The sequence below is a fragment of the Lipotes vexillifer genome, unplaced genomic scaffold, assembly GCF_000442215.2.
Source record: "Lipotes vexillifer unplaced genomic scaffold, Lipotes_vexillifer_v1.1 scaffold165, whole genome shotgun sequence".
Taxonomy (NCBI): domain Eukaryota; kingdom Metazoa; phylum Chordata; class Mammalia; order Artiodactyla; family Lipotidae; genus Lipotes; species Lipotes vexillifer.
The window spans coordinates 2,276,394-2,294,109 of NW_006799066.1; the positions used below are offsets into that span (position 1 = coordinate 2,276,394).

Here is a 17,716-nt window from a genome sequence, read left to right on the forward strand (position 1 = left end):
GAAATTTAATAAGGGATATTCTGTGCTCCACAACTGACTGGAAGTTATTTCCAGTAATAGATTTCTTCAGTGTAAAAAGAGGGGAATATTTTGGGCTACATGTATAAGAGGGTTGTCAGAAATACCAAGCATGTATAAGGAATTGTAATGAGGGGTGACTTACTCTAAAATGCTCATTGAGCCTGAGTAAATATACCATGTTCAGTAGAATTAGTGAATATTTTCTTGTAATGCGATGATCGCCTCACTAGAAGAAAACTACAGACTTAAAAATACGCCATCTTTGCATTTTGGTTTAATCCGGTCACACCTCTCAAAAAGAAAAAAGTTATGTGTTTTTCTATAAGTGCCTCAATTCTCTGTTTGCATCTCAAAATTGGCTTTAGGGTATCTTTCATCATATCACACAGAGGTGAAGGTAACCAGCCCACAGCACAGACTCTGCCCTCAAATTGCAGCTCCAGGCACATTGGAATGTTTCTGTCCCTCAGCTGCTGCAGGGGCTAAACGACCCCTGCTTTACTCTTCTTCCCTGAAAGATAGCCTCTGCTAAGCCACTGTGTGATCCACTAAAAAGGTGTTTCACAGATGTGGACTCGCAGCTCAAGAGACTTTACTATGCGTAATAGCAAACCATTATTGGATCCTATGTTCTAGTTTGTTGCTTTGAACACAGAGCACTTTGACTTAGCACAGACTTGTCATTGTGTGATGTTGTTTTCTGCTGAAGCACAAAATGCCAGGTGACTGTGAAGCCAGTGGCCTCTCTGGGATGAAGCTGTCTGTACATGTTAGTGACGTAGCTAGTCCTAGTGCTTTCACCCTCTCCATATGAGCTCTACACAATCTTCACGCAGCTCCTGCCTTGGTCGAGGCTTTGCAGTCTCTTTCCTGCACATGGACTTCCTGCTTGCCTTTGGCTTCCTCCCTGTTCACGTGTCCCTTGTACTTTTTCTAAATCGCTGGCTTAAAACCCTTCACTAACTCGTAGCAGGATAAAATCTGGGCTGCCCCACCTGCCCAAACTGGTCTCACAATCCCTACTTCCTTCCTTCCTTTCTCCCCTTCCTTCTTCCCCGATATCTGTTTTTTCTTAACTTTCTTCCTTCCGTTTTTCCTTTACATATTCGTTCCTATTTATTGGGTTTCTACACTGTATGTGGCATTGTGTTCAGTGCGGGGAACAAGGTGAGCAAATACAGACAGATGTGTTTTCTGTCCTCCTGGGTACTTACCTTACAGTCTAGGGAGGGCAAGTGGGTTTTATCAGATAATCATCCACATAAACGTTAAATTGCACCTGTCTTAAGTGTTAAAAAGGAGCACGTTGTGCCAGTAGATGTATAATGGAGGGATCCCTCAGCCTGCAGGTGTGACTGTGGAGCTGAGATCTGCAGTGTGAGTGTGAGTTCACCAGGGTAGAGGGGACCTTAAGGGGGTTCTGGGCAGGAAGCACCACGGGGCACACAGTAGGATGTCGATAGCAATAGGTCCCATTCCCTCGTTAAGCATTCACTGAGGACCTGCATGCGAACATGCAGTGTCATAGGTGCTCAATAAATACCTATTGTTTTTCCCATCTAGTTCTCTGCTGGTTCCTAGCATCCTCTTGCAATAGGACTGGGGTCACTTCTTTGTCTGGTATCTTTTCCTCACTTCCTTCTCTCGCTTCTCCCTCCTGCATGTTGAAGGAGGAAGATTTAGGTCTTTCAGAGTCTTCAAAGAAAAATGTCTGTAAGACAAACAATCTACGTTTTTGCTCATCTTGATTTTCTCTTGGTGTGTATGCCAGCCAAATCCCTATTGTTTTATTTACTCTCTCATTCAATACCCTCTCCCAGGAAGGGGAGAGAAAGGAAACAATGAATTGTCAGGAAAGCTCTCCATGCCAACATGTCATTTGGTTTAATCTTCACAAATGTCCTATGGGTATGTATTAGCATCCCTAATTTTACATATAAGGCAAGAGTTAAGGAAAAGTTAAGTGACTTACCCAAGGAACCCAGAGAGTAAATGGCAGAAATGGATGCTATTGTTAGGTTTATGGAGTTGCTTTATCATGATCTATGCTCTGCTTCCACTATCACATTCCGGATGATATGCTGCCACTGTCAATATAAGATTTGACATTGGAGATGATCCTGCCTTACCTCCTTAGCTGATCGTAGAATGTTGTTACCTATGTGGGATTCCAGATTACCTCTTATTCTAACATGGGTATAAAGTATCTATTTGGGAGAAACGCTGAAGAATCATTAGTCAATGAGTACGGGAAATCTGTTCACAAAGGGTGCCTTTAATGGGAAGACTATCAAGGGTGCCTAGTTACGGGGAAAGTGGCTACTGCACATTATCTTTATCACACCACGAGTAGCTCATCCCTGAGCTGTTTTCGTGAATACTTTGGTTCAAAGCCACAATTGGTGGTCTCCAGGCCACCAATTAATTAATTCCAATTAATTCTGGTATGAAAAAGCCTGGAAATGAATACGGCCTCTGTCACACTAATCAAGGGATGCCTCCAAGGCACCCACTTCTCAACGGCACTGAGAGGAGACCTGGGTCCAAAATCCATACTAACTTCTCACTGAGCGGGAAAGGGATTTCTGACTGCAGGAGATTTTTCTCTCGAACTTGGCCTCCATTATTGGCTGAAACAGTCACCAGCAGTGCCAATTAAATATAATCCATTTCAAGCTAGCAGACATTTTGGAGCACCAAGACACAGAGGGTAGGGTCCTGCCATTTCTTAAAACAAACAGGATTTATCACGGCTGAATTTAAAGAATTGATCACCCTTATGAAAATGGTTAAGGTAAAGGGGCACGTAGAGCAAGCTCTCCAGTGTCTACAGGCAAATTTCAGACTCCTTAGGGTGGAAATCAGAGCTTACAAAAACTACTCGTTACTTATCTCTCTTGCATCCCCTCCCTTCCCCTCCTTCCCACCTCATGCCAGACGTGCTGACTGATTCGTGTTTTCCAAAGACCACGTGCTGTTTCTTGCCTCCTTGGTTTATGTACACTGCACCTGCTCTCTGGAGCACCCTATTCTCCTTACCCATTTGGAAAAATCTTAATAATTCTTCAACTGAATAGTCACCTTTAAAAGCCTTCTCTGGCCATCCCCCCTCCAGGCTAAGTGCCTCTTCCTCTCTGCACGCATAGAACCTGGTGACTCTATCCTATCTCTACACGGTTGCCATCTTTTCTTCCAGGCCCGTCTCATCTCATTCAATAGCGTCCTCCCGTATATGTATACGTATAGCTGATTCACTTTGCTGTACAGTAGCAACTAACACAGCATTGTAAAGCAGCTATACGCCAATAAACATTTACAAAAAAACAGTGTCCTCTTGGCAGGCAGACGGTGCCTGTCCATGGCTGTATTCTAAGTTATCCTGATGTGCATGGGCCTTTAAAGATGCTTAATACTTGATTAAACAAATAATAAATTAATTAAAGGTTATTGGATGAAATTATTTTACTGGATGGACTAGACGGTGATTTCTTATCTCAGAACGTGGCAACAATAGTTCTGCAACAGAAGCTGTCCTTACTGCCTTGCTTCTTTCCATCTGAACACCAGGATTTATAAGATAAAATAGTATGTGCTGCTCTGCCTGCACCTCGCATTAGCTGACTTATTCCTTGACTTATTTTTTTTCTAATAAATATAACATTGTGGGCCCCTGACACTGTCTTGAGGAGGTCGCATTGCAAAGACTGTTAGAAAAATTCACCCAAATCACAAAATGAAAGAGAGATAATTCCCCTTTGGTTACCATCACTGCTGAGCAGGTACAATTTGCTACTGCTACATTTATTTTTAGAACATAAAACCAACTTTGTCATAGGGTACTCTTTCGCTGATTAAAATTTATTTTAGCTAAGGTACAAGGTGGGATATATACATTAGGGATGCCAAGTGGAATCATAGCATTTGAATGAACTTTTGTGTTTCCTTGGCTGTCGACAAAATGAAGCAGAGTGTGGGCTAAGTCATATTTAACAGTCATAAAAAGTACTGTTCTGGAATCAGCTGTTTACTCCTATGTCTGCTTTGCTCCTATGTCAAATATTTTAAAATCTTACTTACGAATTCTAGAACGAGAGTCTGCTCTACAATTATTTAAATCTTTATCATTTCATGGATAATAATTTAATCAAACGGTTTTACATTAATTTAAATGCAGAAATATTAGCTAACTTGACAGTTTTTGAATAAAGATTAACATTGGAATTAAAAGTAACTCAAAGCTTCCTTTAAAAATTAAAAAAAGAAAGCCAAGTAAGTATGCTAGGCCCATAAGTTAGTTATTTGGACTTTTATACAAATGTCCACATCCAAAGAACTGCAACTTGCTTTCACTTGAATTGTTATACAGGGAAATATCCCTACTATGTCATCATAAATCTCCCTCCAGAGTTACTGCTCAACATGGCAGTTAAGAGTGTTAGGTTTCCATTCAGTGCTCTCAGATTTATTTCCCCCTGGACATGAATACTAAACTCCAGAAACTATTAGAACGATGGGTGAGCAAGGGACCTACATTTTTTTTGAGTGAATCTAACATATTGAGTATAATATTGTATCTGATTGATACACAAGTGAATGAATGAATGAATGAGTGGCCTTCCTGGTAATTGGAAAACAAACAAGCTCAGGAAGTAAAAATAATTTATGTTATGGACTAATTGCTCTATGAGAAAGAAATAGGCTGGGAGACTGCTAAAGTTCATTTCAATTAAAAAATGCTGAAATATCTTCATAAAACTGTGCAATATCCAGGAAGCCACAGAGAACACAGATGTTTTTCCATCTTTATGGGCATTGTCTAATTAAATTAGGATTTAAAATATGTGTACTGAACATAAGCAAAGTAGGATAGATAAATAGGTTGATAGATTATATTTAGATAGATAGATGATGGGTAAATAGATGGATAGATAAATTATACAGAGTGATTTTTTTTTTTTTTTTTTTTTTTACTTTGAGAAGTTAAGTCTTCTATACTTCAAATATATCTATGTGGCTGTCTGAGCTTGTAGGCATACTCCATGATAACCAAAAGGTATTTGTTAAAAATGTAGTTTATCTCTTTTTTTTATTCTAGTTTCAATTGCATTATAAATAAATTAACCCACATCAAAAAGAAGAGAGGGAGGATAGCCAGTGTCTTATACCATATGTGGTTCTAATGCTTTCTGCTTAGGCAAAATTCCTTTGGATGTGTTATTAGTGTTGCTAGAAATCCTTTCCTCTTACCTCTGTGTGCAGACTTGAGTCTCAGGTGCACATTGAGGTATATGGTTTCCATCTCATAACGATCCAAAATTCAACTGTACAGGTATTCTTTGTTCTCAACAAACCAGTGTATTAGAATAAAGAAAATTACAAGATTGCTTTTTAAAAAACTACGTATTTATATAACGCAGGACACATTAATAGCAAAATACAAAAGAAATCATTTCAAAAACATAACCAGTTATAGAATATATATGAATGAATTTTTGGTAAACTGGTAATCTGGTGAATTGGTTATTTGATAAATTGCAGAATTTGGGGAAGTGTTAACTTGCAAATTAATCTGTAGTCCTTTTCCTAAGATCTTTTAAAATGAAGACTGTCATGTAATGCCCAAGCACCCCAGCTCTGGAGTCATACTGCCAGAGTGCCTATCCCAACTCTGACACTAACTGGGTGATCAGATGATTTCCTCTCTACCTTGGTATTAATGTGATGGCTAGATGACTTAATCTGTGTAAAGTGCTTATCACAGTACCAGGAATGCAGAAAGCAGTGGAGTAACTCTTGTTAGGAATTTCGGAGCTGAGGCTTGGAATCTACTCAGCCTGATCATTTTATCTTTGAATGTTTGAAAGTGTCATCAATAGTACAACTTGTGAGGGATCAGAATACACTTCAATCCCTAAGCTTGTGCTATGATTTTAAGTAGAATTTTTTACTATGTATTTTTTATAACTATGAGTTGATTTACTTTTCTAAAAGAATACTTATGGGTTTCGGCTTGCAGTCCTAATAATTAAGAATCATGTGGTTTTACAGTTAATTCAGTTCATTTTCTTACTTTAGTCTTGCTTTATTTTATGTCCTTCCCTTAACCTTTATCACTGGCTTTTTCCTCCTGAATTAGTGGTCTGCACTACTCTGTCACTCAAATATACCCATAATTATATTTATTTGGAATGAAAAATATCAGATACTAGATGCCATCTGATTAGCAACATCTTTAAAATGTGTTGTGGTTATTGTGACTTTATCAGTTTGCAAAAAGTATACATTGAGAATGTAGATTAGCTATTTTCAATATTCATGGGAATATTTTGTGGTTCAGAAAAATGCATTTCAATGGAAACATCTACACCCACTCACACTAGAAGACTTTGCCAGCAGAAGGTTTCAGGTCAACAGTGTCGGCAACGACCAAAAGCCTAAATATATACTTTAACTTACGTTAACTTTTTAACATATTTTCCAACTCCTCTAAATTTCCAGTGATTTTGGAGCCTTAACTCATTATTATAAATGTATTATTCTTTTTTTTAATGTATTATTCTTTTAAAAAATCATAAATGACAAAGATACAAAATGTAAATTGAATTTTAGAAAAAGTTTAAAAGCTTCTGATAAGGTTTGTAATAAGATCGTGGCTATTTTATACAGTGTTTAAAATTCTTAAGTCTGTTATTTGGCAGAGCACAGAAGAAGCTAAGAAATTATTTCAATATTTGTCTTAATTTAGCTATAGAAAAAAGCAATAATTTAATTAGTATGCCTGTTTAAGAGGTTACAAATTCATAGATTTTTGCAGTACAGTAAAATGAATGAGCAAACCATTGTATTTGATCTGCTCATTGTGTTGCCATGGTAAGTTCCATCCTGAGTCATCCAAGCCGTCCTATATGTGAGTTTTCCAGACCTCAGTGTCTTTGTCTGCCTAAGAAAGTGACTGGATGAATAGAGCCCTAAGACCTCTCTATTGATGAGTCTTGATCTAAGGCTACCTTAATTCAGTCTGACTAATACTCTTGAGGAAGGCATTTCCTAATACATAATACATTAATAAAACCAATTAATCAATAAGGCTGGCATGTTTAGAGTTTTTTGGTTGTGATTGGAAGGTATTTTCCCATTATGGAAATATGTTGCTTATTTGCTCACTCTTAATCCTACTTATGAATAAGTAGGATTTACTTATTAATCCTACCATAATTAGAACTTGTGTGCTTTTAAAAAATATTTTACATAATCACATTATATTCTATAATTATATTAGGGGCATACACTCCACTCAATAAAATAGTCCAACCGTTGAAAGGTTGTTAATTTTACTCCATACATCCATTTTCAAACATGATCCTCATTCAGGGATATGGAAGTGAAGGGTTTTGACTAACATTCCTAAACCTTTGATGATTTATTATTGTAACTAAAAGATAGCTAGCTAGCTAGATAGCTAGATAGCCCCCAGAAAATTTGCATAATTGTGTCCCTTGGAAAAGCTGGTAGTCAGAAAACAAATCAAATCAGCGCTTGGATTTAACTTGCAACTGCAAGCCAGCAAAGCACTGTAAAAATAAATCTAGTTTTATTGGCATCTACTTAAAGCAGTAGAAACTATTGGATTTTTAATTTCTAGAGATCTTAGGGGACCACATAAGGAGCATCCTTTTCTGAGCGTGCCCTGTTTCTTCCCAGAAGACACACTTATTGACATTTTTATTATCGATTTATTTAGTATGCATGCCTTTCATCTCCACATTTTTCTTCTCTTTCTTCCCCCCACCCTTTCTTTCCAGTATACAGTATGGACTGCCCTCTGGGTCACCTGGAATGTTTTCATTATCTGCTTCTATTTGGAAGTAGGTGGGCTCTCTAAGGTAAGTCCATCATGCTTTTAAAATACACTTTTGAAAAGAATACACTAATAAATAATCTAAGTAACATTACAAGTGGAATACTAATATATATATATATATGTATACAGTAATCTAAGCAACATTACAAATGGATGCTAATTGAAAAAGAGTTTGGATACCATTAGAAAGAATAACCTTGGGAACATGTTAATCCAATGAAACTCTGAAACAATGGCCTTATGATTTAGTTTGTTAAGCTGTCGTGGAACTCAGCTACCAGTGTATCCTCGTGTCCACTTTAAAAAGGCCTAATGTCCCAGTGACCACAGCCCCATATGTTAAGTGAAAAATGGCTTTGAACATTCTTGTGTTTGAAATGGGAAAAGGGATTGACTAAGATGTAAATGTAACAAATATGAATAGCAAATTTCTATCTTTGCTTGAATATTAATTCTGGAAAAATAAAGTTTGTCAGAGGAGGAAATCCTCATTATAGTAAATGGAGCATACGTTTACTGACAACTACATACATCAGTGCAGTGATTCCTATTGTGAAATCCTGATCAGAAAAGAATTGTCTTGATGCAACATGATACAAATATTATTTCTGTCTGTCTAGAACTCATGTCAGCAAAGCACATAATTTTCATTATGACTCTTGCAGAATCATCTTTTGATTACCATCCAAATGGAAGAGCATCTTGGGTTAAGTTTCTAGTTATGTTTCTTAAGCATTTTTCTCATAAACCAGCACAGTTCCCACTTGAAATCGTAGAGAAGAAACCTAACAGTATAATTACAAAAAGAATAAGAAAGCTGTCATCTATCTTCTAGATTTCTTGTTATCAACTATATTTGTGCAAACATTCTATTGTTGTATGATAGTGTCAAATTTTCTTTAAGTAGCATTTGTGGTTTAGATCTTAGAAAATTTGCCTTGACCAACACAGAGACTTTTAGAATTGTTAGGCTCCACTGAAGTCCATACGCTAACAAAGAATTTTTGATTTAGCCAAGCAGCAAATATCCCTGAAGGGTTTTCTCCAGAACCTCCAGAGGTGGTTACTCTTTGTTCTACACTATAATAGCTTTATAATTAGAACTTGTCATCATTTTCTCACATTGGCAAATGTATTCAGGAACCAGAAATGACATTTCTGAGTTACATACAAATGCACCAACATCTACCTTTACCTCTACCTAATTTCTAAGACAGAAGAAAGTACTTAAATCAGTGCCCAGTTATCATCTGTAACATGCAGATTATAAAGTAATTTTAAAATGCAATTTTATGAATAAAATAATTATGGATAATAAGTTAAGCATAGCATTTTTCAACCCATAGCATTTTGTAACTCATGATTTGATTGGTCATTTTAAGTCATACTTTTATTTCACTGGGTGGAAATCATCTTTTATCTCTTTCTCTATTAATTGGTTTGGAATAAATTAGACCAGAGGAAATTTGTTCCATGGAATTGACATCATAGTGTGTTGAAAGAGGACTGAATTTCAAACCATAAGTCTTGGATTCAAATCTTGTCTTTAGTGCTTATAAACTATGGGCCCTTAGGCAAAGCACTGAACCCCGAAAGTCTCTGTGAAATATAAAAACAGGACCAGCTTCACCAATAAAGATAGTAATCAGGGTTTTTTTGGTGTTGCGCATTGTTACCAAATATGGTAACTCAGGTAAGCTGCAAAATAATCCTGTGATGTGATTTTTTTTAATTTTTAAAAACTATAATAATAGTAGCATTGATTTGTTCCCCAAAGGCTGATTTCCCTCCACGGCTCAAGGTAACCTTTGTGAACTGTATCTTGTAACTGCTTTTCTAATATCAATGTGCATGTCAAGGATTTTTTTTTCCTCGTTTCTTTGGGTTCAAGGTTAAAAAAAATGGGTATAGTGGTCCCAGTTACTCATTTTATTACCCGTTCAAATGCCATTAAGCAGTCAACCAAGTATTCTAGATCATAAATAGGATAGATGACTCCAAAAGGAGCATCCTAAAGAGATGCTGTTGGTCTCTATTTACTGTTTCAAAGGCTGGTAACCTCTCCCTGGCTAGCCACAGGTAAGCCTCAATTCCAGCCTGTAGGGAATCTATTCTGAAAACTAGAGCAGAGTTAAGGACCCTTGATAAACCCAAGCACCTCTGCCATTTTTTCCAGGTTGTACCCCATTTCATAAGATATTCCTCGTCCGCGTGTGCTAGTTTATATACTAACTTTCTAGAGCCCTCTGTCTCCTGCTAGTTCATGAAGGCATTTCTTGGAATTACCCACTTGGATAGATTAATAGAAGCCTCCCTCTACTTTGATTTTTGCCCAAAAGGTCCATTCTAAAATGGTGAATCTTTCTCAAAAGACCGGATTCAGATTAATTTCCACCACATCTCTATGGATTCGGGTGTTATTCAATGACAGGCACTACTGAGCCATTCTCGTTAACTAATAGTGTACTCGCCTGGCCATGAGCAAATCATACGTCTGGCCTGTTATGGGGACTCTTGATCACACCCCTCAGATTTTTCCCTTTGCTGTTATCTGCCCATCAGCTTGGCATCATACTTTTGTCACTGTGGTCTTGAAGGTCCTGATTCTCCCCAGACCTTCCAGAACTTGAAGGAAATGGGAATGTGTGCATGTATGGTGAGGTTGAGGATGACTGTGGGTAGGTGACCAAAAGTGCCTGCACTTTCATAATCTACTGGAGCCTCAGTTTCCTTTTCTGCAAAGTGAGGAAGACCACAGCACTAGTTTTATTGGATTGTTGAAAGAATTAAGTAAGATGATTCATACAAAGAACTTAGAAAGGATCTTGGTGTATTGTGAGGTTTCGGTAAAAAGTGGTTTTTATAATTGCCAATCAACATCATCATCTTTATTGAGAAATTAACAGACATCAGGATCCTCATTATGCAAACCTGTGGGACAAATATTTATTACTATGCAAGAGCTGTAAAAGGGAAGAAAATGTGGAACTGAGTGACTTGTTTAAAAAGTATGTAACAGTCCCTTGTGATAGGATCTCAGATCTGCATATTAACTTCACAGCTGTAACACGATTAATTAAACCCTTTCCTTCAACATGGAAATAGCGTTTTTGAAATGCTTCTGCAGCTAGATTCTCCTGCTGTCCCTCCCGCCCCCCTTGGAAGGACTTTATGCATCTTTGGAGGCACTAAGACTGTTTTTCATGCTGTACTTTAAGATCACCAAGGGTACAATTAAGTTATTGCTGCTTCTTTGGAAGTCCCAAGACTTGAAATCATTTTTTTCTTCCTAGGAATCCATTCAGAATGTAAATATGACAACCCAACTCATTTGCTACATTTAAAGCTACTGAAAGACAAGTTATGTTGAGAACTCAAGTTGTGCTTGTTTTTAATCCCCCCAAAATTAAGCTGATGCCTTATGGCATCTCTCTGATTACTCCAAATTGTAGAAACTTTACGCTAATATTTCTTCTAATTGACTTTTCCTGAGAGACGTATGGAACTTACACATTACTGATCCTAGAGAATTTTCAGTGTGTCACATTTTCCTAGAATTCTGACTGTGCGTGACGGTGCATGAGCATAATTTAGACATAAAAAATGAATGTATAGAAATTCTCTGTAGACTTATATTAATCATGAGCTTTGATCAGGGGTTTTCTAAAACTTAGGCAGGAAGCCTGGGGGGGAAATGGACTAACCCTTCCTGATTTCTCCTCTGTACCCTCGTTCACGTTGCCTTCGCACAAAAGGAAAACTACCTATGTTTGTTTCTCTATATCATGTCTTAATGACTGCACTTTTTTCATAGTACCTGATTTGTGGGTATTTTGATTCTTAAAGAAACTTAATTGATACAGCCACTATGGAGAACAGTATGGAGGTTCCTTAAAAAACTAAAAATAGAACTACCATACGACCCAGCAATCCCACTGCTGGGCATATACCCTGAGAAAACCATAATTCAAAAAGACACATGCACCCCAGTGTTCACTGCAGCACTATTTACAATAGCCAGGGCATGGAAGCAACCTAAGTGCCCATCGACAGAACAATGGATAAAGAAGATGTGGCACATATATACAATGGAATATTACTCAGCCATAAAAGAAACAAAATTGAGTTATTTGTAGTGAGGTGGATGGACCTAGGCTCTGTCATGCAGAGTGAAGTAAGTCAGAAAGAGAAACACACTGTATGCTAACACATATATATGGAATCTAAAAAAAAAAAATAAAAGGTTCTGAAGAACCTAGGGGCAGGACAGGAATAAAGATGCAGACGTAGAGAAAGGACTTGAGGACATGGGGAGGGGGAAGGGTAAGCTGGGAGGAAGTGAGAGAGTGACATGGACATATACACACTACCAAATGTAAAATAGATAGCTAGTGGGAAGCAGCCGCATAGCACAGGGAGATCAGCTCGATGCTTTGTGACCATCTAGAGGGGTGGGATAGGGAGGGTGGGAGGGAGACGCAAGAGGGAGGGAATATGGAGATATATGTATACTGATTCACTTTGTTGTATAGCAGAAACTAACAACATTGTAAAGCAACTATACTCCAATAAAGATGTGAAAAAAAAAAAGAAAGAAATTTAAGCCATTTCCCCAAATGGCAATAATAGCACTTTCTCATCCTCTTTTGACTTAAATCATCACTGTTCAGTCGCAGGGGTTCTCTTCTCTTGTGAGACTCCTCAGCTGAATATTTCACCTGAGCAGCCTGGCAGAGGGTCAATGAGATCATTCTTCTTTTTCAAGGCTCACTCTTGTTATCTAGCCTGAGTTGTTCCTCTGTACTTACTAGGAAAAATCTCTTTCTTGATCACGATTCATTTTCCTTCAAGGTGGGATTCTTCCACTAACTTTGGCTTTGGGCAGGCACTTTCAAGTAGGAAACGTTTAGGCAATTCAGAGTTCTGTGTAGAAGTTATTGCACAGGAAACAGAACTCCCAGTCCCCTTCAGCTGCTTACAATCCATCCATTATCCGTCATAAACATTCTAAATATTTTTATGTTTCCAAGAATTCTTCTTCTGTGGGCAGTTTCAAACTAAATAAGTGATGCATAGTGTATTTCTTTCTTTACGTAAATACAGCTTGCTGAATCTAGCAATGACTATTAAACTTGCATTTATCCTTTCCTTTTGATGATTTTTTCCTCAGACATTTTCCAGAAAGAACCTTGAAATGTGATGTTTATGGAGGGCTGAAGCTAGGATACAAAATGTCTGTATTTGAGAATAATGTATCAGCAAATTATATAGGAGTAGCATCCAATAAACCCAGCAAAACTATGCCTGCTTTTGAAACTACAGGAATGACATCCTTTTGACTGTATCATGAGTAATAGCATATCTGTATCAATGAGAATCTTTGGAAAAATGCTTAAACTTTCAGTTCACTGGAATAACAAAATATTTTACGTTCTGAACTAATATATTAGTATATATTTATCCTGCTATCCTGAAAGAATGTTTTTGTCTGTAATATTGACTGGGGGAATGGGAGATTGGAGGTGATGGTGGACATCTATCCAGTTATTAAAGATTTATAAAGGAAGAACCATCACAATCTGCTTCTGGGCATTAAATCGAAATGAGACCCAAAAGCTTGCAAATGTTTATTGTTTCCTACACAGTCCTTTACCTAAGTGATGCAATTTTGTTCTTTTATTTAAAAAAAAAAAAAGTAGCAAAGCTCTGTAAATATAGTTATGCATTCCTTATTCCAAAGGACTTAAACTATACTTTTTCCCTTGGCCTTGGTTTAAGCGAACATAACTTCTGAAAATAGCATCTTCAGTGTTCTTTGTGGTAAGATATGGTAAGATAATTGTTTTCCCTGTAGCTTCTTTTCCACAGTAAAGAAAATTATAAGCACATTTAAACTCAGTATTATATTTCCATAGATTTCATCAAATACAAACATTTTGAAAACCTTTGCTAAAAAAATCCAATTTGCTGCTACATTATAGTCCAATGACATACAGAAACCACAGTGAACTAAGTAATTGCTGCGGCCTGGGTGGTGTTTGGAGTTTTTAATCACAAGTTTGTGTGATAATCTTATGTCCTTCTGTAGAGGTTCAAATAGTTTTTTCAAAAGAGCAGATGGATGTATTATTCGATCAACAGTAACTCTATTTATTGCTGCAGAATGAGAGGCATTGAACAAAGCCAATGCAAATGTAATTGAATAAATAAATAAATAAATAAATAAATATATATATATATATATATATATATATATAATTGAATAACTGGGTTATTGTCTCAACTCAGTGGATTATAATCATGAAATGGTTTTATTTCTTTGAATAAGCTATCTCCGAACTATTTCATCTCCAACCCTATTCCCATTCATTATTACACTGGGTAACAGATTCTGGGCACAAGTTTGGTCACAAAAATTACTCTCCTGGGCTTCCCCTGGTGGCGCAGTGGTTGAAAGTCCACCCGCCGTTGCAGGGGACACGGGTTCGTGCCCCGGTCCGGGAGGATCCCGCATGCCGCGGAGCGGCTGGGCCCGTGAGCCGTGGCCGCTGAGCCTGCGCGTCCGGAGCCTGTGCTCCGCAGCGGGAGAGGCCGCAGCAGTGAGAGGCCCGCGGACCGCAAAAAAAAAAAAAAAAAGATATAAGCAGAAGAATTGTGAAGGCTTCTGAAAAGGCTACTTAAAAGCTAATTCAGTTTAGAAGCAGAGGCCCAAACTTAGTGACTTTTAAAAGAATACAAATCTCACCCTTCTTCTGTAGATCAGAAATCAGACCTGAGTCTCAGTGGTCTAAAATCAAGGTGTGAGACACAGCCGCTATGGAAAAGTGTATGGAGGGTCCTCAAAAAATTAAAAATAGAACTATCATATGATCTAGCAATTCTCCTTCTGGGTGTTTACCCAAAGGAAATTTAATCACTTTCTTGAAAAGATATCTGCACCCCCATGTTCACTGCAGCATTATTTGCAATAGCCGAGACATGGAAACAACCTAAGTGTGCATCATCAGATTAATGGTTAAGGAAAAAGTGGTATTTTATAGGAATATCACTCAGCCATGAAGAAAAAGGAAATCCTGCCATTTGAGGGGACATGGATGGTCCTTGAGGGCATTATGCTAAGTGAAATAAGTAAGACAGAGAAAGACTAATAATGAGTAATACCACTTACATGTGGAATCTAAAGAAACAAACTCACAGATAGAACACATTAGTGGATTCCAGAGGCAGGGCGTGAGGGGTTGGAAACATGGATGAAGGTGGTCAGGAGGTACAAACTTCCAGTTATAAGGTGAATAAGTCCTGGGGATGTAATGTACATCATGGTGACTATAGTTAACACTATTGTATTGTATATTTGGAAGTTGCTAGGAGAATAGATCTTAAAATTTCTAATCACAAAAAACTTTGTAACTCTGTGAAGGGATGGATGCTAATGAAACTTACCGTGGTAATCACTTTGCAATATATACATATACAATAGTGTGTGTCAATTATAGCTCAGTATAACTGGGAAAAATTAAAATAAATTAAAATCAAGGTGTCAGCAGGGCCGTGTTCCTTTCTGGAGGCTCTGGGGGAGAATCTGTTTTCTTTCATTTTCCAGCTTCTAGAGACTGCCCACATTCCTCCCTGTCTTCAAAGCCAGAGATGGCAGCCCAAACCTTCTTATGCTGCCATCTCTCTGATTCTCTGCAGCCAGGAAACGTTCTCCACTTTTAAGGACTCCTGTGATTAGATTGGACCCACGTGCATAACAGAGGCTTATCTCAGCATATCAAGGTCCTTCACTTTAATCATCTCTATAAAGTCCCTTTGCCATGCAGGGTACCGTATTCACAGGTTCTGAGGGTTAGAACATGAACATCTTTGGGGACCACTATTCTGCTACCACAACGGTGCCAGCCATTTGGGACTATGAAGTAACCTTAAGGATGTCGAGGTTGAGATCTCAACCATGTCCACCATGAGGATGTCAACCATGAGAATAATTGAGTAAAATGAAAAAAGGATCCTGGGACCCTAACGCTGTGGAGCTGTATCAGCCCTGTGTTGCCCACGCAGATTTCTTTCATATGGGGGGGGGGGTACTCTTGGGGGGGGGCTTGAAATATGCAGCTGAAAATAATACCTGACCAATCATATATAATTCTATAGATCATTTTACCTAGCATTTACTTGGTTCAAAGCAATGTGCCAGGTAGTAGGGCTACATCCAGTTCCTGCCTCATAAAATGTTCTATGTCATAGGAAAGACAGACATTAAATAGGTAAAAACAAGAAAACGTAACCAGTGTTATGATGTTGAAGGAAAAAGGCCTCTGATACCATAGAACAGAGAACATAGCATCACCGGGATCAGGGAGGGTTTCCTAAGGAAGACAGGAAGACACACTCAGTAAAGAACAGCATTATAAGTACCATGCTGACCTTTAAAACACAAATGCTGTTATTGACCTACCATCCACCAGAAAAGTGCTTTCAGTTGCTACTTTTTTTTAAATTCCCCATAATGAATTTTCATCAATCCACCCACCTCCATCCCGTATTTTTTCTCCAGACTCTCTTCTGGCCAGCATATATTGGAGAGAGAACTCCATGGGGTTACATGTATCAGAGCCAAGGTCACTACCCTTGGGAGGTGGTCACATAAGGGCATGCTCTAAACAAGGGAGCTTTCGAGGTACAGATCCTGACTACCAGTGGCCTGGAAATATGTTTAGGAACAGTTGGGAGAAAATGCCAGAATGCTGGAGGTCCTTTTAAGGGTCTGGAGTTAATTTCCCTGAGCATAAATAGACAAATGTGCTCCTCAAATATACGAGTGTTTCACTGCACAACTACACTATTTAGCTTAGGGCCAGTAACTGATTCAAAAAGTATTTCAAGGAAGGGCAGACATGCTTCCTGCAAAATCCTCTGTGTGCTACTGAAAGAAAAATGGCCTTGAGTTAAGAAGCCCTTTCAGAACAAGCACTCTATCCCCACACTTACTTTAGCAACAAAAATTCAATTGGGTTGAGCTGTCTGGAGAGTTGATTTGACCCTGTTTCCAGAACAATGTGCGATGATTTGAAGGCATCATTTCTACATGGACCATCTATGTTTTAGCTTATACGTATAATTTGTCATTTTGTGCTTGTCCTTAATTCTAGAATTAATAGAGAAAACACTTCCTCTGTGTATTTGAAGTATCGGGGCGCATTAAGACTATTTTAAGGATTAGTGTGAGAAGATGCTCTGTCCTGCTTCTGGGCAGCAGAGAACAGCAGAGGCACTGATTGTGTAGCGAGCTGTGCTCACCCTTAAGTGAGATCCTGAGACAAAGAGTGTAATTATTATTTCCTACATACAGTTAATCTTATATGCCGAGAACATGGTATGAATTTTACTTTAGTATAAAAGGCAGACAGGCTACTGGTCCCTGAGATCAGTGACAGTCAGGAGAGCCTAGACATTGGGTGATCTGATGAATAATTTAAGACTGATTTGTTAAGTGTGCAGAAGTGAAGTTAGCCATGCAGGGAGACACATTGTCAATTGCCAGCAATTTACTACGTTTTTGAAAACCACAGGCAGCAATTTACAGAAAAGATTAGGCCAGTTACTGTACATGTGTGACATTTTCTTGATTTAAGATGTCAATCTAGAAAGCTGTTCACTGACAACTGGAGTTTGGAATGAGGTTATAACGTTTATGAAGAACTGCTTTTACCTGAGAATGTCTGTATTGCTGCTCTGGGGGAACCCTCAATGCACACCTCCCGATGCGATTAAATGTGCATATGCAAATGAGCGCTGTCAGAGAGGGTGATGCACCTGCTCTGGGACCATTAA

The 17,716-nt window shown here is 38.2% G+C and overlaps 1 protein-coding gene across 1 annotated transcript in view; it reads left to right on the forward strand.

Moving 5' to 3' along the window:
• NKAIN3 (sodium/potassium transporting ATPase interacting 3) overlaps positions 1–17,716 on the forward strand; it is a 143,257-nt gene that overhangs the window by 23,016 nt on the left and 102,525 nt on the right. Inside the window, exon 3 of the mRNA XM_007471476.1 lies at positions 7,824–7,904. Coding sequence (XP_007471538.1) covers positions 7,824–7,904 — 81 coding nt within the window. The remainder of the gene's footprint in view (positions 1–7,823; positions 7,905–17,716) is intronic.